This window comes from Salvelinus sp. IW2-2015, linkage group LG16 (genome assembly GCF_002910315.2).
Source record: "Salvelinus sp. IW2-2015 linkage group LG16, ASM291031v2, whole genome shotgun sequence".
NCBI lineage: Eukaryota > Metazoa > Chordata > Actinopteri > Salmoniformes > Salmonidae > Salvelinus > Salvelinus sp. IW2-2015.
The window spans coordinates 40320136-40344503 of NC_036856.1; the positions used below are offsets into that span (position 1 = coordinate 40320136).

General features: G+C 40.9%; 2 protein-coding genes across 2 annotated transcripts in view; both read left to right on the top strand.

Annotated features, from left to right (window-relative positions):
• Nucleotides 1-24368, top strand: part of LOC111975406 (complement factor H) — an 82783-nt gene that overhangs the window by 16565 nt on the left and 41850 nt on the right. Inside the window, 8 exon segments of the mRNA XM_070447687.1 lie at nt 364-546; nt 715-912; nt 1041-1217; nt 1324-1503; nt 1857-1872; nt 2147-2223; nt 2226-2321; nt 24130-24306. Coding sequence (XP_070303788.1) covers nt 364-546; nt 715-912; nt 1041-1217; nt 1324-1503; nt 1857-1872; nt 2147-2223; nt 2226-2321; nt 24130-24306 — 1104 coding nt within the window.
• LOC139028966 (complement factor H-related protein 1-like) lies at nt 2441-20279 on the top strand. Its single transcript, XM_070447686.1, has 7 exons — nt 2441-2608; nt 3121-3306; nt 6656-6829; nt 15231-15404; nt 15632-15844; nt 16001-16045; nt 19862-20279. The coding sequence occupies exons 3-7, from the start codon at nt 6691-6693 to the stop codon at nt 19867-19869; spliced, it is 579 nt and encodes a 192-aa protein (XP_070303787.1). The 5' UTR covers nt 2441-2608; nt 3121-3306; nt 6656-6690; the 3' UTR covers nt 19870-20279.

The following is a 24368-nucleotide window of genomic DNA, read 5'->3' on the forward strand; positions in this document are numbered from 1 at the left end:
TACACCACCAGGCACTATGACATCGTCACACACAACAGAGCAACTTCCCACKAGCATACAATACAAAATCACAATGATCGTTGTGTGTGACGATGTCATAGTGCCTGGTGGTGTACACTACAGTATGTGAACACCTGCTTGTGATTGGGGAAGAGTTAATAATGACCATATAGAATGATCAGTGATTATATGTATGTAGTGTTTTTTTAAATCCAGATTTGAATGACGGTCATCAACTCAAAAGTGTAATATTAAAACGATGATTGTATCATATTCCATTCAACAACTCGTACTGTCACACGTTGCTGTTTYTRATCATGATGACCAATCATCTGTTTAATTCTGTGCTTCTTCAATTCACAGTGATTAAATGTTACGCTCCAGACATAGCTAATGGTGCAGTGATCGGGCCCCCTAGGGACGATTACAATGAAGATGACACACTGAAATACAGCTGTAACACAAAKTATGTTATGTCTCRAAGAGCCTCTAAATGCAYTAAAATKGGCAACARAGCCAACTGGAGTCCAACACCAGAGTGTGAAGGTAAGAATCTGATCATCTCAGGAATCAAGTGAATGCAACTTGACATTTTAAGTCTGCTGGGTAACTCATGTTTTTAACTTTAAGTTCATTTTTTTTAAACCATTTGTTAACATATTATAGAAAGCTACTAACAAAATGTTTGTCTATGTTTTTGTCTCCAAAATGCAGAAGTGAAATGTAAATTATCATTGCCACCAACAAGAGGAACCAGTTACACACCTGCTGGCAGAAATCTGTTCTTGCCTGRTGAAAGSBTRAMGGTGACCTGTACCTCAGRATTCTGGATATTTATCTCACTTAAATCTGAAGATACAATAACATGCAAAGAGGACGGACAATGGTCATCTTCTACAACAGATTGTGAACGTATGTTCATACTGGAGAGTATATTGTAGTATGATAYATTGAGTGTATTGGGRTATACACAGGTGAATCACTGTGTATTACTGTACAGGTTTGATTCATGCTGACACTAAACATCTCTATCATTGTAGGGATAACATGTGGTGATCCACGTGACCCTCTTGTGAGTTCTCCCTACCGCTGGCAGAGGGGTCAATTGAGAGAAACTCAGCGTTACAACTGTAGAACCGGATTTAAAACCACAAATACCCGGGGTGTTGCCACATGCACAAGTGATGGCTTCTGGACTCCAGAACCACTCTGTGAAGGTGCAGTTTTCTGAAGGAAGCCATCTTTGAATATCACTGTGGTTTGATTACCTTGTGCTCCGATGTTAGTTTGGACTGCATCAGAATTACGTTGTTTGTCTTTCAGASATAACATGTGACAAGCCAGATATCCTAAATGCTGTGATTAAAGACCCGAAAACAAGATACAAATTCAATGATCAGCTCACTTATGAGTGTAAGATGAATTATGAACTATTGGACAGTACTACCAGACCTACTGCTACCTGTACAACAAATGGCTGGACCAAGACACTTGRCTGTAAAGGTAGGATGACATTTACATTTCAATCATCTAAAACTCTGAGGATGTGAGTCAAGACACTGATCCAGAAGGTTTATTAAGGCTACTGGAAAGATCAAGCATCAGATTTTAGCCTATTGTTTTATTCCCTATTTGATGATTTGGTGTGGAATTGGTAATGGCATGAACATTCACTCACTTTGCTCCGATTTGTTTTTCCAGATATTGCTCTGTTCAGTGCTTTTATCAAACTAACAGCTTGGCCAAAATGTAATGATGTGGTAAATGCTTTGTAGAACAGGTCCTCTAAGTGCACTGTTAACTGAACAATGTGTCACAATGCGTTCTGTAATGTTTCCTGCCATTGTTTCTCCCAGAAATAAAGGGAGCATGCCTCATATTGAGGGTATAAGGAGGTATAGACAGGTGAATCACTGTGTTACTGTACTGGTATGATTCATGCTAACACTAAACATCTCTATCATTGTAGCGATAACATGTGGTGATCCACGTGACCCTCTTGTGAGTTCTCCCTACCGCTGGCAGCGGGGTCAATTGGGAGGAACTCAGCGTTACAACTGTAGAACCGGATTAAAATCCATGAATGTGTCACAATGTGTTCTTTAATGTTTCATGTCCTTGTTTCCCCCAGAAATAGAGGGAGCATTATCAGCCCCACTGTGATGAATGGATTCATAGTTCAGTCAAATGAGAGGAATGTTGATCCCAGGAAAAGGAAGATACACTATTCTGCAATGTAGGGTTCAAACCCTCTACCGGGGGCTGGTGGGGTGAAGCCACATGTACTGAGGGAACATGGTCTGGAATATCAGAGTGTATTGGTAAGAAAACAGATGTTCTAGATTTGACCTCTTTACAAAGTAGATCAAGAACAGTAGAATGCATTTCCTTCGCTAGATGGTCTAAAACTCAACCTCAATACTCTTTCTCTCTAGATCTTCACAATGTGGCCGATTCCCTGTCATTCCCAACACAAAAATGTTCCTCACAGTGAAGTCTATAACAATGAAACAAACTTTTACAATTGATTGCAAAGATGGATACACATCTGAAAAGATGACTATAATGTAACGATGGAGAAGGCAAACACCGTTACCAGCTTGTGAACGTGAGTAGTTGTTAATAGTTTTGTACATTTGAAATAATCACTTGATTTTAATTGTATGCAGTGGCCAGTCATCCTTCACTGTATGTTTACTATATCAAATCAAATTATTTATATAGCCCTCGTACATCAGCTGATATCTCAAAGTGCTGTACAGAAACCCAGCCTAAAACCCAAACAGCAAGCAATGCAGTGTAGAAGCACGGTGGCTAGGAAAAACTCCCTAGAAAGGCCAAACTTAGGAAGAAACCTAGAGAGGAACCAGGCTGAGGGGTGGCCAGTCCTCTTCTGGCTGTGCCGGGTGGAGATTATAACAGAACATGTTCAAATGTTCATAAATGACCAGTATGTCAAAATAATAATAATCACAGTAGTTGTCGATGTTGGAATAGTTTTGGGGAAAAGGACCCAGAAGCCCATATGATATTATGTAATTAGAGGTAGTTGTTCTGTTTATGTACTGTGTGTATGTTTTCTACCCACTAATCTTACATCAGTATTTTCTTCTCTTGAAGMGCAAGGCGTTCAATGTGATCCTCCACCTAAAGTTGAAAATGCAATTGTTGAAATCCCTTATCAAAATAAATATATAGATGGATTTAAGGTGAATTATGAATGTCGCAAATCCTTTGAAATAGAGGGACTTAAAAAAATTACCTGCAAAAATGGGAATTGGACAACTCCACCACCAACATGCAAACGTAAGTATTGATAACAGTTTGAAACTGATGCAGTAATTCAGTTTAGTTACTCTACTATGAACAGCACCTATTCAAACAGGAAAAAATATATATTTAAAATGTTCATTGAGATAAAAACATTCCGTAACACCATTTTTCTCCACCATACAATCAGGGATCCTTATTCAGGCTTTGCTTGATATTACAGAAACTAACAATCTCTGATTTTATGGTTTCTCAAATACATGTTTTATTAGTTACATTCACATGGTTAGCAGATGTTATTGCGAGTGTAGTGAAAGGCTTCTGCTTCTTGTTCCGACAGTGCAGCAAGATCTAACAAGTAATCTAACAATTCCACAACAACTACCAAATACACACAAATCTATGTAAAGGGATAGAATAAGAAATAAGATGGGCAAAAGAACACAGACACTGGACAGAGATATGTATTTTTCTTTGCAACTCTGTTTTCAGCATCCCAAGGGTTGCCTCTTCATTGTTGATGTTGAGACTGGTGTTTTGCGGGTACTATTTAATGAAGCTGCCAGTTGAGGACTTGTGAAGCATCTGTTTCTCAAACTAGACACTCTAATGTACTTGTCCTCTTGCTCAGTTTTGCGCCTCCTACTCCTCTTTCTATTCTGGTTAGAGCCAGTTTGCGCTGTTCTGTGATGGGAGTAGTAAACAGCGTTGTACGAGATCTTCAGTTTCTTGGCAATTTATTGCATGGAATAGCCTTCATTTCTCAGAACAAGAATAGACTGACAAGTTTCAGAAGAATGTTCTTTATTTCTGACCATTGTGAGCCTGTAATCGAACCCACAAATGCTGATGCTCCAGATACTAAACTAGTCTAAAGAAGGACAGTTTTATTGATTCTTTAATCAGAACAAAAGTTTTCAGCTGTGCTAACATAATTGCAAAATGGTTTTCTAATGATCAATTAGCCTTTTATAATAAACTAGCTAACACAACGTGCCATTGGAACACAGGAGTGATGGTTGCTGATAATGGGCATCTGTACGCCTATTTAGATATTCCATAAGAAATCATCAGTTTCCAGCTACAAGAGTCATTTACAACATTAACAATGTCTACACTGTATTTCTGATCAATTTTATGTTATTTTAATGGACTTTTTTTTTTTCAAAAACAAGGACATTTCTAAGTGACCCCAAACTTTTGTACGGTAGTGTACAAATAAATATATGGATGGGCCATGACCGACTGGCATAGAGGAGATGCAATAGATGGTATAAAATACAGTACATACATCTGGGATGAGTAGTGAAAGATATGTAAACATTATTAAAGTGACAATAATAAAGTGACAAGTGATCCATTTGTTAGTGGCCAATGAATTCAAGTCTATGTAGGCATCTGATGGACTTGAGCTATTTTTCAGTCTCTCGGTTCCAGCTTTGATGCTCCTGTACTGACCACGCCTTCTGGATGGTAGCGGGGTGAACAGGCAGTGGCTTAGGTGGTTGTTGTCCTTGATGATCTTTATGGCCTTCCTGTGATATCGGGTGCTGTAGGTGTCCTGAAGGGCAGGTAGTTTGCCCCCGGTGACGCGTTGTGCAAACCGCACCACCCTCTGAAGATCCCTGCGGTTGTGGGCGGTGCAGATGATACAGCCCAACAGGATGCTCTCAATTGTGCATCTGAAACGTTTGTGAGGGTTTTAGGTGACAAGCCACATTTCTTCAGCCTCCTGAGGTTGAAGAGGAACTGTTGCGCCTTCTCAGGCACCTATCAGTTTGTGCGTGATGTGTACGCCGAGGAACTTGAAACGTTCCACCTTCTCTATTGCTGTCCTGTTGATGTGGATAGGGGGGTGCTTCCTCTGCTGTTTCCTGAAGTCCACGATCATCTCCTTTGTTTTGTTGACGTTGAGTGAGAGGTTGTTTTCATGACACCACACTCCGAGTGCCCTCAACTCCTCCCTACAGGCTGTCTCGTCATTGTTGGTGATCAAGCCTACCACTGTTGTGTCGTCTGCAAACTTGATGATTGAGTTGGAGGCATGCATAGTCGTTCAGTTACCTTTGCCTTCTTGGGTACAGAAACAATGGTGGCCATCTTGAAGCATGTGGGTTCAGCAGACTGGGATAGGGAGAGATTGAATATGTCCATAAACACACCAGCCAGCTGGTCTGCACATGCTCTGAGAAAGCGATTAGGCATGCCGTCTGTGCCGGCAGCCTTGCGAGGGTTAACACGTTTAAATGTCTTACTCGCGTCGGCCACAGAGAAGGAGAGGGGAGGGACGCAGTTCTTGGTAGCGGGCCGCGTCGGTTGGCACTGTATTATCCTCAAAGCGGGCAAAAAAAGGTGTTAAGTTTGTCTGGAAGCAAGATGTCGGTGTCAGTGACGTGGCTGGTTTTCTTTTTGTAGTCTGTGATTGAATGCCTATAGACCCTGCCACATAAGTATCATGTCTGAGCCGTTGAATTGCGACTCCACTTTGTCCATATACTAACGTTTCGCTTGTTTGATTGCCTTGCGGAGGGAATAACTACACTTTTTGTATTCAGCCATATTCCCGGTCGTCTTTCCATGGTTAAATGCGGTGGATCAGGTTTTCAGTTATGTGCAAATGCCGCCTGCCGCCATCTATCCACGGTTTCTGGTTAGGGTAGGTTTTAATAGTCACAGTGGGAACAACACCTCCTATTCACATTCTCCTCAACTCACTCACTGAATCAGCATATACATCTATATTATTCTGAGGCTACCCGGAACATGCCCCAGTCCGCATGATCAAAACATTCATGAAGCGTGGATTCCGACTGGTCAGACCAGCGTTGAATGGTCCTAGTCACGGGTACATCCTGTTTGAGTTTCTGCCTATAGTACGGAGAAGCAAAATGGAGTCATGGTCGGATTTGCCCGAACGGAGGGCGGGGGAGCGCCTTGTATGCATTGCAGAAGTTAGAGTATCAGTTATCCAGTGTTTTGCCAGCCCGGGTACTACAATCGATATGCTGCTAGAATTTAGGTAGCCTTGTTCTCAAATTTGCTTTGTTAATATCCCCAGCTACAATAAATGCAGCCTCCAGATAAATGGTTTCCAGTTTGCATAGAGCCAGCATCTTTCCAATGTGTCAACGTTGAGATAGTTGCTGTTTTTTTGTTGTTGTTGATATATTCAATACATTTACACAAGTGTAGTTTTCCTAGATATGATCATGGATGAGTTTCAATGCATATTTACAGTATATATCACAATTTGCCCCAGTTAAATTCTCTGAATATACTGTACATTGGCCATTGACTATGGTTCTAATAGCATCATTCACTGGCACTTTTGTGTCTCTGGTACTTGATTGTAATTTGATAGTTCAAACACGTGTTTCACCTGCAGAGTACTGTGATAAGCCTAAGGGTGCAAGGAGGATAATGGAGATTCCTGACCAAGGGCTAGAGAGATACGAATATGGGACCCAAATAGATTATAAATGCTTCAACCCATACGAAGGCCCAGGAGGAAAAGCAACTTGCAAGGATGGAGAATGGCACATGACAACTGAATGTAAAGGTAAGTCTTTTAAGTCTACGGTACTGTATTATCATGGTACTGTACTGTATTATCATGATACTGTATTTCCATAGGACTGTACTGTATTCTCGTGGTACTGTATTATCCTGTTACTGTATTATCATGGTAATGATTATCACAGTATTGTGCTCTATTATCATTATACTGTATTAACATGGTGCTGTACTGTTTAATCATGATACTGTATTATCATGGTATTCTACTGTATTATCATGGTACGGTATTATCATCATACTGTACTATTTTATCATGGTACCGTATTATTGATATACTGTATTAACATGGTACTGTGCCGTATTATTATGGTACTGTATTATTATGGTACTGTATCATTATACTGTACTGTATTAACAAGGCACTTCATTATCATGGTACTGTACTGTATTATTATGGTACTGTACCGTATTATCATTATACTCTACTGTATTAACAAGGCACTTCATTGTCATGGTATTGTACTGTGGTATCATGGTAATGTACTGTATTTTCATGGTACTGTATTATCATGATACTGTACTGTGTTAAAATGGATAATGTGCTATCATTGTACTGTTATCATGGTACTGTATTATCATGGTACTGTGTTAACAAATGAGATTGTGTTTTTCACATATAAGTGTTCAGTAGATGTTATTGCTGGTGTAGCGAAATGCTTGTGTTTCTAGCTTCGACAGTGCAGAAATACCTAACAAGTAATATCTAACAATTCCACAACATATACCCAATACACACACTTAGCATTGCCTTTAAATTGTTTAACTTTGGTCAAACGTTTCTGGTAGCCTTCCACAAGCTTCCCACATTAATTTGGGTGAATTTTGGCCCATTCCTCCAGACAGAGCTGGTGTAACTGAGTCAGGTTTGTAGGCCTCCTTGCTCGCACACGCTTTTTCAGTTCTGCCCACACATTTTCTATAGGACTGAGGTCAGGGCTTTGTGATGGCCACTCCAATACCTTGACTTTGTTGTCCTTAAGCCATTTTGCCACAACTTCGGAAGTATGCTTGGGGTCATTGTCCATTTGGAAGACCCATTTGCGACCAAGCTTTAACTTCCTGACTGATGTCTTGAGATGTTGCTTTAATATATCCACATATTTTCCTTTTTATGATTCCATCTATTTATGAAGTGCACCAGTCCCTCCTGCAGAAAGCACACCCACCAACGGTGCTGCCACCTTGCGTGCTTAACGGTTGAGATGGTGTTCTTCGTTCTTGCAGCTTCCCTTTTTGTCTCCAAACATATACGATGGTCGTAAGCGCCAACAGTTCTATTTTCTTTTATCAGACCCCGAGGACAAATTTCTTTGCAAAGTACGATCTTTGGTCCCACATGGCACAGTTGAAAAACCATGTCTGGCTTTTTATGGTGGTTTTTGGAGCAGTGGCTTCTTACTTGCTGAGCGGTTCCTTCAGGTTGTCAATATAGGACTCGGTTTTTACTGTGGAATGATATACTTTTTGTACCCGTGTTCCTCCAACATTTCAAAAAGGTCCTTTTCTGTTGTTGCTGGGGGGTTTGATTTTCACTTTCGCATCAAAGCACATTCACTCTAGGAGACAGAACGCGTCTCTCCCTGGGCGGTTTGGTGCGTGGTCTCCTGGTGTTTATACTTGGTACTATTGTTTGTACAGATGACGTGGTACTTCAGGCATTTGGAAATTGCTCCCAGATGAACCAGACTTGTGGAGGTCTACAATTATTTTTCTGAGGTCTTGGCTGATTCTTTTTGATTTTCCCATGATGTCAAGCAAGAGGCACTGAGTTTGAAGGTAGGCCTTGAAATACATCCACAGGTACACCTCACAATTGACTCAAATTATGTCAATTACCTATCAGAAGCTTCTAAAGCATGACATTATTTTCTGGAATTTTCCACTGTTTAAGGCACAGTCAACTTAGTGTATGTAAACTTCTGAACACACTGGAATTGAGAAAGTGAAATCTGTCTGTAAACAACTGTTGGAAAAATGACTTGTGTCATGCACAAAGTAGATGTCCAACCGACTTGCCAAAACTATAGTTTGTTAACAGAAATTTGTGGAGTGGTTGAAAACGAGTTGACTCCAACCTAAGTGTATGTAAACTTCTGACTTCAACTGTATAAATATATGGACAAGCAATGTAAGAGCAGCATAGACAAGATAAAGTTGAATAGTATAGAATATCGTATATGCATATGAGACGGGTAATGCAAGATATGTAAACATTATTAAAGTGACTAGTGTTCCATTTATTAAAGTGGTCAGTAATTTCAAGTCTATGTATATAGGCAGCAGCCGCCTAATGTGCTAGTGATGGCTATTTAACAGTCTGATGGCCTTGAGATAGAAGCTGTTTTTCAGTCTAACTGTCCCCAGCTTTGCCGCCAAATACACAGGCGTAGACCTTACAGTGGAAATGCTAACTTAACCAACGATGCATTTTAAGATGTGTTGTTACCTACCCCTTACCACCTGGGGCGGCACATCAGGAAGTCTAGGATCCAGTTGCAGAGAGAGCTGTTTAGTCCCAGGGTCCTTATCTTCTAGTTCCTCCAATCCCGGATCCGGGAGCACCCCCACAGTAAAAAAGCTGACTAGCATAGCCTAGCATAGCGTCACAAGTAAATACWAGCATCTAAATATCATTAAATCACAAGTCCAAGACACCAGATGAAAGATACAGATCTTGTGAATCCAGCCATCATTTCTGATTTTTAAAATGTTTTACAGGGAAGACAAAATATGTAAATCTATTAGCTAACCACGATAGCAAAAGACACCACTTTTTTTCTCCACCATTTTTTTCCTGCATCAGTAGCTATCACTAATTCGACTAAATAAAGATATATATAGCCACTAACCAAGAAACAACTTCATAAGATGACAGTCTGATAACATATTCATGGTATATGATAGTTTTTTTTAGAAAAATGTGCATATTTCAGGTATAAATCACATTTCTACATTGCAGCTGCAATCTGAAATAGCGTTGGAAGCAGCCGGAATAATTACAGAGACCGACGTCAATTACCGAAATACTCATCCTAAAACATTTCTGAAAAATACACAGCATACAGCAATCGAAAGACACAGATCTTGTGAATCCAGACAATGTTTCAGATTTTCTAAGTGTTTTACAGCGAAAACACAATATATCGTTATATTAGCATACCACATGAGCTAACATCACCCAGCACTGAATCAAGCCAAAAGGGTCGATAACGTTATCGCCACCAAAATATATTAATTTTTTCACTAACCTTCTCAGAATTCTTCAGATGACAGTCCTGTAACATCATATTACACAATGCATATAGCTTTTGTTCGAAAATGTGCATATTTAGCAGCATAAATCGTGGTTATACAATGTAATCTGTAAAAACATTGCATGCATTCTGGCCGGCGCCATCTTGGAGAAGCGCCTATTATAATAAAAAAACTATTCATAAACTTGACTAAAAAATATAAGTTGGACACCAATTGAAAGATAAATTAGTTCTTAATGCTTAATGCTGTGTTAGATTTTTAAAATTAACGTTACTAGACATATAGTGTGCGTTGCAGCCAGACCAGTGCCTGCAAACATGGTGATCAAACACTATTACATTTTTCCACATAAATACGGAATAACATCATAAATAGTTCTTACTTTTGGACGAGCTTCCATCAGTATCTTGGGCAAAGTGTCCTTTCTCCAAAAGAATCGTTGCTTTGTTGTAAAACGACCTCCTCAACTTCGAAACTAGCAGCTAACGATAGCTACACGGCACACACGTGTCCAAATCCTCAAACGCAATACTAAGGAAATTCAGAAAAATAGCAATATACTCGCATAAACTGATATAAATCGATTTCAAATAACTTATTTATGATGTTTCTAACACCTATAACGAATTAAATCACAGACGGATATATCTTTGATCAATAAAGAGTGCTTTTGAGCATGCAATTCTGATGTCCCTTCTGCGTCCTGGCGAGCGGTCGAAAGGAAGGGACACGTCACTCCATCCCCTTTTATAAACTCTGACAAACACGTAGAGAGCCCATTCCACTTCTCATTGGTTACTGACATCCACGGGAAGGCGGGTGCAGTTCATTTCCAGCCATAGGATATACACAGACTTATAAACTGAACCCAGATCAGAGCCTAGTTGTCAGACCTCCGCAAGTCATGTCAGGAATTTCGCTGTAGATGGAGTTCTGGTTCACCCACAGACATAATTCAAACGGTTTTAGAAAATAGAAATTGTTTTCTATCCAATAGTAATAATAATATGCATATTGTACGAGCAAGAATTGAGTACGAGGCAGTTTAATTTGGAGATGCAAAAAAAGAGGAAGTGCTAACAGCGCCCCCTATTGACAAAAGGTTATCTCCAGTGATCTTTGAGGGCACTATGGCGTTGAATGCTGAGCTGTAGTCAATGAATAGCATTCTCACATAGGTGTTCCTTTTTCTACAGGTGGGAAAGGGCAGTGTGGAGTGCAATAGAGATTGCATCATCTGTGGATCTGTTGGTGAAGTACGCAAATTGAGATGGGTCTAGGCTTTCTGGGATAATGATGTTGTGAGCCATGACCAGCCTTTCAAAGCATTTCATGGCTACAGACGTGAGTGCTACGGGTCAGTAGTCATTTACGCAGGTTACCTTAGTGTTCTTGGGCACAGGGACTATGGCGGTCTGCTTGAAACATGTATGTATGAAAGACTCAGACAGGGAGAGGTTGAAAATGTCAGTGAAGACACTTGCCAATTGGTCAGTGCATGCTCGGAGTACACGTCCTGGTAATCCGTCTGGCCCAGCGGCCTTGTGAATGTTGACCTGTTTAAAGGTCTTACTCATATCGGCTGCGGAGAGCGTAATCACACAGTCATCCAGAACCATTTGATGCTCTCATGCATGTTTCACTGTTACTTGCCTCAAAGCGAGCATAGAAGTTATTTAGCTCGTCTGGTAGGCTTGTGTCATTGGGCAGCTCTCGGCTGTGCTTCCCTTTGTAGTCTGTAATAGTTTGCAAGCCCTGCCACATCCGACAAGCGTTGGAGCCGGTGTTGAACGATTCAATATTAGTCCTGTATTTAAGCTTTGCCTGTTTGATGGTTCGTCGGAGGGCATAGCGGGATTTCTTATAAGCTTCCGGGTTAGAGTCCCGCTCCTTGAAAGTGGCAGCTCTACCCTTTAGCTCAGTGCGAATGTTGCCTGTAATCCATGGCTTCTGGTTGGGGTATATACGTACGGTCACTGTGGGGACGACGTCCTCTGTGCTCTTGTTGATAAAGCCAGTGACTGATGTGGTGCTTTCCTCAATGCCATCTGAAGAATCCCGGAACATATTCCAGTCTGTGCTAGCAAAACAGTACTGTAGTTTTGCATCTGCTTCACCTGACCACTTTTTTATAGACCGAGTACTGGTGCGTTCTGCTTTATTTTTGCTTGTAAGCATTAATCAGGAGGATAGAGTTATGGTCAGATTTGCCAAATGGTGGGTGAGGGAGAGCTTTGTATGTGTGGAGTAGAGGTGGATTGTTTTACCTCTGGTTGCACATTTAACATGTTGATAGAAATTAGGTAAAACTGATTTAAGTTTCCCTGCTTTAAAGTCACCTAGGAGAGCCGCCTCTGGATGAGCGTTTTCCTGTTTGCTTATGGCGGAATACAGCTCATTTAGTGCAGTTTTAGTTCCAACCTCGCTCTGTGGTGGTATATAGACAGCTACAAAAAAACAGAAACTCTCTGGGTAAATAGTGAGGTCTGCAGCGTATCATAAGATACTCCACCTCAGGCGAGCAAAACTTTGAGACTTTCTTAGATATCATGCACCAGCTGTTGTTTCTCTTAAAATGTATTTTACCTTAATTTAACTAGACAAGTTAGTGAAGAACAAATTCTTATTTTCAATTGACGGCCTAGGAAGAGTGGGTTAACTGCCTTGTTCAGGGGCAGAATGACAGATTTTTACCTTGCCAGCTCGGGGATTCCATCTTGCAACCTTCCGGTTACTAGTCCAAAGCTCTAACCACTAGGCTACCTGCCGCCCCATTACATAAATGCATAGGCCCCCGCCCGTGTCTTACCAGAGGCTGCTGTTCTGTCTTGCCGATAGAGTGTATAACCCGCCAGCTCTATGTTCTTAATGTTGTTGTTCATCTACGACTCGGTGAAGCATAAAATAATGCAGTTTTTAATGTCCCGTTGGTAGTATATGTGCTTTCAGTTCGTCCCATTTATTTACTAGCGATTGAACGTTAGCAAGCAGAAAGGAGGGCAGATTAGCCACTCGTCACCTGGTCCTCACAAGACACCCTGATCTTTTGCCTCGAAGTCTACGTTTCCTTCTCCAGCAAATAACAGGGGATTGGGGCCCGGTCGGGTGTCAACAGTATATCCCTCGCATCCGACTCATTGAAGAAAAACTCTTCGTCCAGTTTGAGGTGAGCAATCCCAGTTCTGATGTTTAGAAGCTCTTTTCAGATGCACCTGTACTTACCACGCCTGATGGATGATAGCGGGTGAACAGGCAGTGGCTCGGGTGGTTGTTGTCCTATGGCATCGAATGCTGTAGGTGGCCTGGAGGGCAGGTAGTTTGCACCTGGTGTTGCGTTGTGCAAACCGCACCCCCCTCTGAAGAGCCCTGCGGTTGCGGGCGGTGCAGTTGCCTTACCAGGCGGTGATACAGCCCAGCTGGGTGCTCTCAATTGTGCATCTGTAAAAGTTTGTGAGGGTTTTAGGTGCCAAGTTAAATTTCTTCAGCCTTCTGAGGTTGAAGAGGAGCTGTTGCACCTTCTTCACCACACAGTCTGTGTGGGTGGACCATTTCAGTTTATCAGTGATTTGTACGCTGAGGACCTTGAAGCTTTCCACCTTCTCTACTGCGGTCCCGTCGATATGGATAGGGGTGTGCTCCCTTTACTGTTTCCTGAAGTCCACGATCATCTCCTTTTTGTTTTTTGTTGACGTCGATTGAGAGGTTATTTTCCTTTCACCACATTCCCAGAGCCCTCACCTCCTCCCTGTAGGCTGTCTCGTCATTGTTGGTAATCAAGCCTACTACTGTTGTGTCGTCTGCAAACTTGATGATTGAGTTGGAGGCATGCTTGGACACGCAGTCATGGGTGAACAGGGAGTACAGGAGGGGGCTGAGCACGCACCCTTGGGGGTCCCCAGTGTTGAGGATCAGCAAAGTGGAGGCGTTTTTTCCTACCTTCACCACCTAGGGGCGACCCTTCAGGAAGTCCAGGACCCAGTTGCACAGGGCGGGGTTGAGATCCAGGGTTTAATGATGAGCTTGGAGTGTACTATGGTGTTGAATGCTGAGCTATAGTCAATGAACAGCGTTCTTACATAGGTATTCCTCTTGTCCAGATGGGATAGGGCAGTGTGCAGGCGATTGCATCGTCTGTGGATCTATTGGGGCGGTTAGGCAAATTGAAGTGGGTCTAGGGTGACAGGTAAGGTAGAGGTGATATGACCCTTGGCTAGTCTCTCAAAGCACTTCATGATGACAGAATTGAGTGCTAGTCATTTAGTTCAGTTACCTTTGCTTTCTGGGGTCTGAACATGTTAAAGCACTTACATTTAAAACAAAAGATAAAACAGTACATCATATGCCATTAYTACACCACTACATACCAACAATACAAAATGTTTAATACCACAATACAACAATTTCACAATGTATGCATATGCAGGTCTCGGTACCTTTGTGTGTGTCTCTTCACAGTCCCCGTTGTTCCATAAAATGTATTTTTACATGTGTTTTTAAATCTGATTCTACTGCTATTGTCACACACCAACCCACATTGCACTATTTTTACCTAAATTATATGTTGGGGACAAATAGAGCCGAGAGAGGAGAGAGGGGAGAAAGGTTGATCTATTTGAAGASGAGATCTTTACATTTTGTGAACTGAATGTAAACTGGGAAAATGTGGACCATGTTGACTGCAGCTTTTCATTAGTTTCATCCAACTCTTCATTTAGGACCTACAATGTTGCAGATAGATTGAACTGTATGATTGATATACTCTCAGTTCCCAGTTTATTAGGAACACCACCCCGTTGACAATAATGGTTCGCTCCTACAGATAGTGAGTCATGATGCCATGGCTTGCTTTATAAAGCAGGCAGACAAGCGTCAAGGCATTCAGTTACCGTTCGATTGAATGTTGTTGGGAATGTTTTCCCAGGCACATGTTAGGTCCCTTGGTACCAATTGAACAACGTTTCCATGACCTGAAGAATTCAGTCTGTTCTGGAGGCAAGACCCGGTACTAGATAAGTGTATCTAATGAACAGGCCACTGAGTGTGTATTTCCGAAAAGGACTGACGGCTAGTTAATCTTTGATATGGTTTATTGACAGCTAATTATTTGTATTTAATCTGTTTTATTCTAGCAAGCTGTCCTGATCCCCCTTTTGTTAATAATGGCGATTACATCCAGAACAAGAGAGATACTGAAGGTGTTGTTACAGAGGTGTCCTACCAATGCAGCAGAAGGTATACTCTGAGTTTCACAGGCAGCATCTCATGTCTGAATGGAGAATGGCAGACCCCTCCAACGTGCAGAAGTAAGTTCATTTTTTTCAACTGGTCTGAACATGGTGTTATATCTACATGTCAAGTGTATATCACTATATACATTTATGTACGTACTATACAGTAAGATAATACAAGTATTGCTGGGTTTACAGATGTAGGATCTTAATTTGAGCCAGTTTTCTGCTGCAGGACAATTCTTAGCAACAAAAGAGTGATCAAATTAAGATCCTGTAAGTTACGTTTTCATTTCCATCAGGTCCTTGTGAGATTCACACTTTTAAACCAGAGTACCATCTGCGAGATTTACCCCAAAAAGTTTATGTTGTGCACGGTGGAAAAAAGACTCTTCGTTGCATGAAAGGATACTTCCATCAATGCAGAGAATTACCTCAATCGAATGTAAGAGAGATGGACGTGGAGTGTGATGATGGAAAGATCAGATTTCAGAACAGCACAGGCCTTCCTGAATGTAAGTGTTATTATGTAAAGGGCTAACGTAAGGGACAAAATGAGTGTATACACCCGGAATATCAGTGTGAGATGGTAATTATCTTTAAATTTAGATTTGGAAAACTTATGTCCAGGATTTCTTGTTTAATAACGTAATAATTCTTTTGATTTTTAGGCAGATATTTAGACAAAGGTGGGATATGGTGCAAATCCAGTTCAGGTAATCCTTCTCATTATTTCACAGCATTATCGTCTTACTACTAAAAATATCCATATTCCCAGGGTTGAAGATGTAGTGAAGAAATATGTATCATATCCTGTACATTACACTATATATACAAAAGTACAGTACCAGTCAAAGTTTGGATACACCTACTCATTCCAGGGTTTTTCTTTATTTTTACTATTTTCTACATTGTAGAATAACAGTGAAGACATCGAACCTATGAAATTACATATGTGTTATCATGTAGTAACCAAAAAAGTAGTAAACAAATCAATATACATTTTTATATTTGAGATTCTTCAAAGTAGCCATTCTTTGCCTTAATAACAGCTTTGCACACTCTTGGCATTCTCTAAACCAGCTTCATGAGGTGGTCACCTGGAATGCATTCAATTAACAGGTGTGCCATGTTAAAAGTTAATTTGTGGACTTTCTTTCCTTCTTAATTCCATTTGAGACAATCACTTGTGACAAGGTAGGGTTGGTATACAGAACACAGCCCTATTCGGTAAAAGACCAAGTCCATATTATGGCAAGAACAGCTCAAATAATCAAATAGAACTGATAGTCCATTATTACTTTAAAGACATGAAGGTCTGTCAATCAGGAAGTTTCCCCAAGTTCAGTCGCAAAAACCATCAAGCCCAGTGATGAAACTGGCTCTCATGAAGACCGCCACAGGAAAGGAAGACCCAGAATTACCTCTGCTGCAGAGTATAAGTTAGTTTGAGTTAACTGCACCTCAGATTGCAACCCAAATAAACGGATGATTTTCGCATGTGTGGTTCCCACAGTGAAACATGGAGAAGGAGGTGTGATTGTGTGGGTGTGTTTTGCTGGTGACACTGTCTGTGATTTATTTAGAATTAAAGGGACACAACCAGCATCGCTAAGACAGCATTCTGCAGCGATACGTCATCCCATTTGGTTTGCGTTTGGTGGGAATATCATTTGTTTTTCAACAGGACAATGACCCCCAAACACACCTCCAGGATGTGTAAGGGCTAGTTGACCAAGAAGGAGAGTGATGGAGTGCTGCATTAGATGACCTGGTCTCCACAATCACCCGACCTCAACCCAATTCAGATGATTTGGGATGAGTTGGGCCGCAGAGTGAAGGAAAAGCAGCCAGGTGCTCAGCATATGTGCATATGTGAACCCTTCAAGACTGTTGGAAAAGCATTCCAGGTGAAGCTGGTTGAGAGAATGCCAAGAGTGTGCAAAGGTGTCATCAAGGCAAAGGGTAGCTACTTTGAAGAATGTAAAATGTCAAATATTTATTGATTTAACACTTGACTGGTACTTTGTGGGCACCCCTTCAAATAAGTGATTTTGGCAATTTCAGCCACACCCGTGACAGGTGTATAAAATAGAGCACACTGCCATGAAATCTCCATAGACAAACATTGGCAGTAGAATGGCCTTACTGAAGAGCTCAGTGATTTTCAACGTGGCACCGTCATAGGATGCTACCTTTCCAACAAGTCAGTTCGGCAAATTTCTGCCCTGCTAGAGCTGCCCCGGTCAACTGTAAGTGCTGTTATTGTGAAGTGGAAACGTCTAGGAGCAACAACGGCTCAACCGCAAAGTGGTAGGCCAGACAAGCTCACCCAATAGGACTGCTGAGTGCTGAAGCGCGTGACAATCGTCTGTCCTCGGTTGCAACACTCACGACAGAGTTCCAAACTGCCTCTGGAAGCAACGTCAGCACAAGAACTGTTCCTCGGGAGCTTCGTGAAATTGGTTTCCATGACGTCATCCCTGATTTAGGCATACAGACCCTCGGGTTACCTTCCAAAACAAAACATGAACTAATCAGACCTACTTAGGCTCACAAGTTACAAGCTGAGCATTTAATTCAACCTTATTCTATGGCAGGATACAGGATAAGAGAGAACAACAGACTGATTTAATTTATACCAGCTCTGACTTGTTTGTATTCAAAATCAATTGTTGTCCAATCCACAGACCAAACCAAAGGTTATAAAACAAAAATATCTAATTGGATCAAACCAGCCAACTTCCTCTAGGTTGGGGGTCACATCTGTGTGATGACCTGCGGAGGTGGGCTGGGAGCAATACAGATAAGAAAGTATTCCTGAGAAGACAACTGCTTATAGTGCCAACAACTACAAGTAACCACAGAGATCATACATCCATATAGATGGCCCAAAAGGTGGAAGGAGGTACTGGCCCTTAAATCATTGTCCTTGGTGTCTTCCTTGTGTTCCCGGGACACTTGCCATGCAGCCCCAGGTGACAGAGAGCGCATAGTTTCGGGTCGAGCCTAGATAGACGGTTGTAATCTTGTCCCCGTTAAATTGAACTCCACTGTTAGCTCTGTTACAGGAGCTCAAATGGGAAGCCTGCTGTGAATACCACTAATGTGGATCTCCTTCTGACTTTAACCTGGCTTGGGGGTTTGGACTGACGCAATTAAATGTGTGAAGCATTTTTTAATTTTTTTATGACATGATTGGCATTTGGGCACAGGACACAAATCCTGACATTTTGGTACTCTCAGAAACCTGGATAAATGGTTTGATCTGTAATAATGACATTGAGCTAAACGGTTATAATGTCTTGAGATGTGACAGGTTAAAGAAAGGAGTGACCATCTGATCTCATGGTGTCCCAATCTCTTAATATTTCTGTTCCTAAGCAATTAAAGCTCCTGGTTATAAATGTTTTCATTAACCAGAATGGAATTTATCATCCCCCTGCTGCTTAAACAGGTGCTGTTAGTTTTAAATCTCAATCGTTAACTCCTTTTCTGTCCTCTGAGTTGGATATATTGGCATATGTAAATCTGGACTAACTATGAGCAGTTAAAGAGTGTCTTCATTGTTCTTAACCTCACACAATTATTCTTATAGCTAAGAATAAAAATGGGGCTTCTTCTATAGAAATAGGGCATGCCTCTCTAATTGTAGAAAGCAGATCATTCAATCAACGTTCCTATTGGTCCTAGACTATGGCGACATCATCTACAGTATATAAATGCAGCTGCCACTTCATTAAAGCCGTTACATGCCGTTTACCATAGCACACCTCGTTTTATTATGTGTGACAGGTTCAGTGCACATCACTGCATTCTCTACCAGAAAGTAGGCTGTCCCTCTTTGATGTCACGTAGGTTGATTCATTGCTCTCTTTTCATTTACAAAGCTATTTTACTAAAGCTCCTGCTCTACTTATCATTATTAACCTTTAGATGTACGAGTTACCATACCCGGTCTCAGGGATGGCGAACCCTGGAAAATAATTTGGTCTCTACAGAGTTGGATAAATCAGAGTAGTTTCTTTGCACACAATGTTTGGAACAATGTTGAGTTCCCGACAACTGCATGCATAGCCACAGGAAGTAGGGGTGCTGAGGGTGCTGCAGCTCCCAGTGATAAATCACAATAAAATGAGAAAATATTTAAACACAGTTGAAGAAAAAGAAATTCACAACATTTGTGCACTAGGCTTTTATTACTCTTCATGAGTGGAGAAAAACACCCCACCCCCCACTTAAAATAATATGTTCCCTCCTGTCCTGAAATCACACAAACCTTCAGACAGAGTGAAGTCAAATATTATAAAGAGTACTATGAACAGTATTATGAACCGTGTGTGATGGCTTATCAGTGCAGAATAACATAAACATGTCAAAGAGCACATCAAGCAGGAGTCATTTCTATAATAATTGAAACAGTGAAAGGCCACATGGTTAAACATGTGACCTTTACTCTGATCTAAAGTAGGAGTGATCAGCAGGATTACTCCACAGACTGATTATCTTGTCATGTGATTTCATTCCTACAGAGTCATGATGTTCCGTCCAGCATATTCAAGAATCCTTACAAAGCCACCTTTATGTGCAAGGAGAAGACCTTTTTGCTATTGTGGTTTGTTTTTGCTTGTTTAAGTTACGTTGAGAAAAAATGTACCTCTCTGGTGTGAGCCATTCATATAGTCATACATGTAGATGTCTCTTCAACATTTGACATTGTAACTAAATAAGTATTTCTAATCATTATCAGTCTCAGCTTCACTGTATTCGTAGTACAGCTATATAAAATGGTAAATGAGTTACATTGGTATAAATATGTGATTGTGTTAATATTGTCCTGTATCTTCCAGCTGTGTGATTCATCATCTGAAGGGTTAATATGAGTAAACTACTGATGTTGTGATTGACCTTATCAAGGAAGACAATAAAGTTGGCAAAAAGAGATACAAATATGTGTCCAGGAGTCTTTACAAGGCTACAGTACAACATAATAAGATTGTTTACAGATGTTATCCTTGCAAATACACATATTAAAGCTGACTGAAGCTGTTTCTCAGGTCAGTATAACTGTTGTCATTGATCGTTCTTGTAAATCAGTTTTGTCTCTTAACATCCACTTTCTCAGGTGAACAGTAGATCTCCTCCAGTGTCTCAGGACAGTATTGACATGTCCCAGTTGTTCATGGGTTTTTCGTTTTTGTTTTTTACATTCTGACAATAGTTCTCAGCTTACTGGAAATGACAAACTGTATTATTGGACAAACGTATCAATGGATAATCACTGTCAATGGTTTGCTCAAATTGTTTACTTATTCATTGTCTTAACACGTGGTATTTCTAATTTACTCTTCTCTTTTTATTTTAATTGTTACCTGGAAAATGACTAGACACACAAAACCAGCAATAAAAGCCCCAAAGCTCACTATAAATATACACAAAGTATGTCTTAAGGATGTCTTAGCAACCAGACAATATTTATTAAAATGTCCCTGTGGTCCTTGCCATGTATTTCTGAATCATCGGCAGCATCTTAGACGTCTTCATTGCTGTTTGCATCCTACACTTTGTGGCGGGAATATTGACCTTCAATTCTCATATGCAAGAAAACATTTCATGTAGATTTGTAAGAATCCACTCCTACTGTGGATGACAGACATTACTGTAGGAGGAATATACAGTATAATATTAAATCTGACTCCATTATGTGATTAATGCTATAGGTCATAAACGTATGGATCTAGCCAGCTGGCGAGTCTCTGCATCACCACTCGGATACTACAAGTGTTCGATAACATTATACAATTTTTAAGAGGCTTAGATACAGAGATATTTACCTGGCGATCTATGTCCTACCCCAATTACTGAGTTAATCTTAGAGAGGGATGCACAGTTAGAACTGTCACATTATGCTATGTGTTGTGTAAATAAGTTAGGGACTAGTCGAAATTTACACAATTCTTACCAGGAGGAAAATGGGGAGGGTCATTCTTTTTCAATTTCAATCAGAGGGAGGGTTTAGCGTTTTTTGTGTTTTTTTCAGGAGAAGATCATGTCATTTGTAATCAATTTTAAATGTCAGTATTTGTCAGCAATATAAAATGTACGTATTGAATTTTACTGTGTAACTTTGGGGTACATCCCTGCTCTCTCTCGCATTCTCGTCGCTGAGCCCAGCTGAGTGAGGATTTTGCTTTTACCTTTCCATTGGCTGTTCGATCAGTCCCTCTTTGTGCTTGGCTATTGAGAACGTGGGTTTGCAGATTATGCGGATAGCGCTTGTAGTGATAATGTAGGGCGCTAGCGCGCAACAAGAACAGCGGTAGAAATAATGCAATTCAAGACAACTGGGAACTCAGAAAACAACTAGTTCAGACTGGGAAAATTTGATTTGAATGGTCATCCAATTCGGAATTCAAAGTCGGAAACTCTGGCATCTTCTAGAGCTCCGACTTTCCGACCTGAAGATCACTGACGTCATGATTTGACCTCGTTTTAAAGCCGTCTTGAAAGCACCAATAAATGTTGCTTTATCACAACAACAAGCATGTCGTCACACAAGTACTCAAGTGTTCAGTCCTATACTTACAACTTGTGCTAAGTTATATTATACTGAATTTAATTAAGCAGACTCAGAGTTCAACTTCAACATGTCTTTACTCCATGACTGTCGGTGTAACAAGAACCCTGCATTCTTTACTGACGTGGTGACGTCATAGATCAGTACATCACATCAATACACAATAGCATTGACCACAGCTCGTGGAAAAAAGGAGATGGTTCCTGAATGTGGGAAAGAGTGAATTGATTAAATCGGATGTTGGAAGAGGTGCTACCAGATGGGGAGGACAACAGTCCATGTGGATGGTTGGACAATCTGTATACCTACGAGTTGTTCTCCATTTTTGAGAAACATGTTTATCCTAGGCTGCCTATTATTTCATATCAATCTGATAAAAAAATATTTAATTGTATAAATTCATTGGATAGGCATATCAGATAGTATTCAGATGCCTTCCCCTTTTCCACATGTTGTTATGTTACAGCCTTATTCTAAAATTGATTTAAATATATATATATATTCATCAACGTACACACAATAACCCATAATGACAAAGCAAAAACTGTTTTTTTGAATATTTGCAAATATATTTAAAAGATTTAACTGAAATACCTATTTAGATAGTTATGCATACCATTTGGAAGGAGACTCAAAATTGAGCTCAGGTGAATCCTGTTTCCATTGATCATCTTTGAGATATTTCTACAACTTGATTAGAGTCCACCTGTGGTAAATTCAATTGATTGGACATGATTTGGAAAGGCACACACCTTTTTACATAAGGTCCCACTGTTGACAGTGCATGTCAGAGCAAAAACAAACCCATGAGGTCGAAGGAATTGTCCGTAGAGCCCCGAGACAGGATTGTGTCGAGGCACAGATCTGGGGAAGGGTATCAAAAAATTTGCAGCTTTGGCCTCCATCACTCTCAAGTGGAAGAAGTTTGAAACCACTAACACTCTTCCTAGAGCTGGCCGCCCCAGCCAAACTGAGCAATAGGGGGAGAATGGCCTTGGTCAGGGAGGTGACCAAGAACCCGATGGTCACTCTCACAGGGCTCCATCTCCTCTGTGGAGATGGGAGAACCTTCCAGAAGGACAACCATCTCTTCAGCACTCCACCAATCAGGCCTTTATGGTAGAGTGGCCAGGTTGAAGCCACTCCTCAGTAAAAGGGACATGTCACCCCGCTTGGAGTTTGCAAAAAGGCACCTAAAGGACTTTCAGACCATGAGAAACAAGATTCTCTGGTCTGATGAAAGCAAGAATGAACTATTTGGCCTGAATGCCAAGCGTCATGTCTGGAGGAAACCTGGCACAATCCCTATGGTGAAGCATGGTGAAGAATGGTGGTGGCAGCATCATGCTGTGGGGATGTTTTTCAGCGTCAGGGACTGCGAGACTAGTCAGGATCGAGGGAAAGATGAACGGAGCAAAGTACAGAGAGATCCTTGATGAAAACCTGCTCCGGAGTGCTCAGGACCTCAGACTGGGGTGAAGGTTAACCTTCCAACAGGACAATAACCCTAATCACACAGCCAAGACAACGCAAAGGTGGCTTCGAGACAAGTCTCTGAATGTCCTTGACTGGTGTTTGATGTCTGTCTCCAATAACACAAACTCCAAAGCAAATCAGCTGTGCTGGTTTCCATTCAGAATGTGGCGATGCAAAATCGTTTGGCACCTTATTACCTTCTGTCCGTTGTTATTGGTGCTGAATGCTGAACTTATATTCCTGATAATTCTGTGGAAATTACTGACCTAATCCAAAAGATCAGGACTGAGGGAGCTAAATATCATGATTACAATCCAGATGATTTGGGTTTAGTCATGTGGTTGTCTTCCACATTCGATACATGGGGAAGTTTTTTGGTGGGCATGATACTTCCAATAGTGGGAGTTGTGGTTATTTTCCTCATCCTCATCCAGGTTATCAAGTGTGCTATTGCCCGATGTTTGTCTGCTAAAATCTGCCGATGACGTGATAGGGGTTATCACAAGATTCATGGGTGTCAGTGGTGTTCATCAGAATGTGGTGGGGATAATAAGGGTCTTCATCATCACACAAAGCCTCATGATTGTGGTCAATGTGCCCATGGTACAGTTGGAGTTGGAAGTTTACATACACTTAGATTGGAGTCATTAAAACTCGTTTTTCAACAACTCCACAAACAAGAACAGTAGAATGCATTTCCTTCGCTAGATTGGTCTGAAACTCAATCTCAATACTCTTTCTCTCTAGATCAATCACGATGTGGCCGATTCCCTGTCATTCCCAACACAAAAAAAGTTCCTCACAGTGAAGTCTATAACAATGAACAAACTGTTACAATTGATTGCAAAGATGGATACACATCTGAAAAGATGACTATAACATGTAACGATGGAGAATGGAAAACACCATTACCAGCTTGTGAACGTGAGTAGTTGTTAAAAGTTTTGTTCATTTGAAATAATCACTTGATTTTAATTGTATGCAGT

Coding starts and splice junctions, on each gene's coding strand:
- LOC139028966 (XM_070447686.1), top strand. CDS start 6,691: ATGGAGATTCCTGACCAAGGGCTAGAGAGATACGAATATGGGACCCAA. Junction 6,830..15,230: donor CATGACAACTGAATGTAAAG/GTAAGTCTTTTA, acceptor GTTTTATTCTAG/CAAGCTGTCCTGATCCCCCT. Junction 15,845..16,000: donor CAGCACAGGCCTTCCTGAAT/GTAAGTGTTATT, acceptor TTTGATTTTTAG/GCAGATATTTAGACAAAGGT.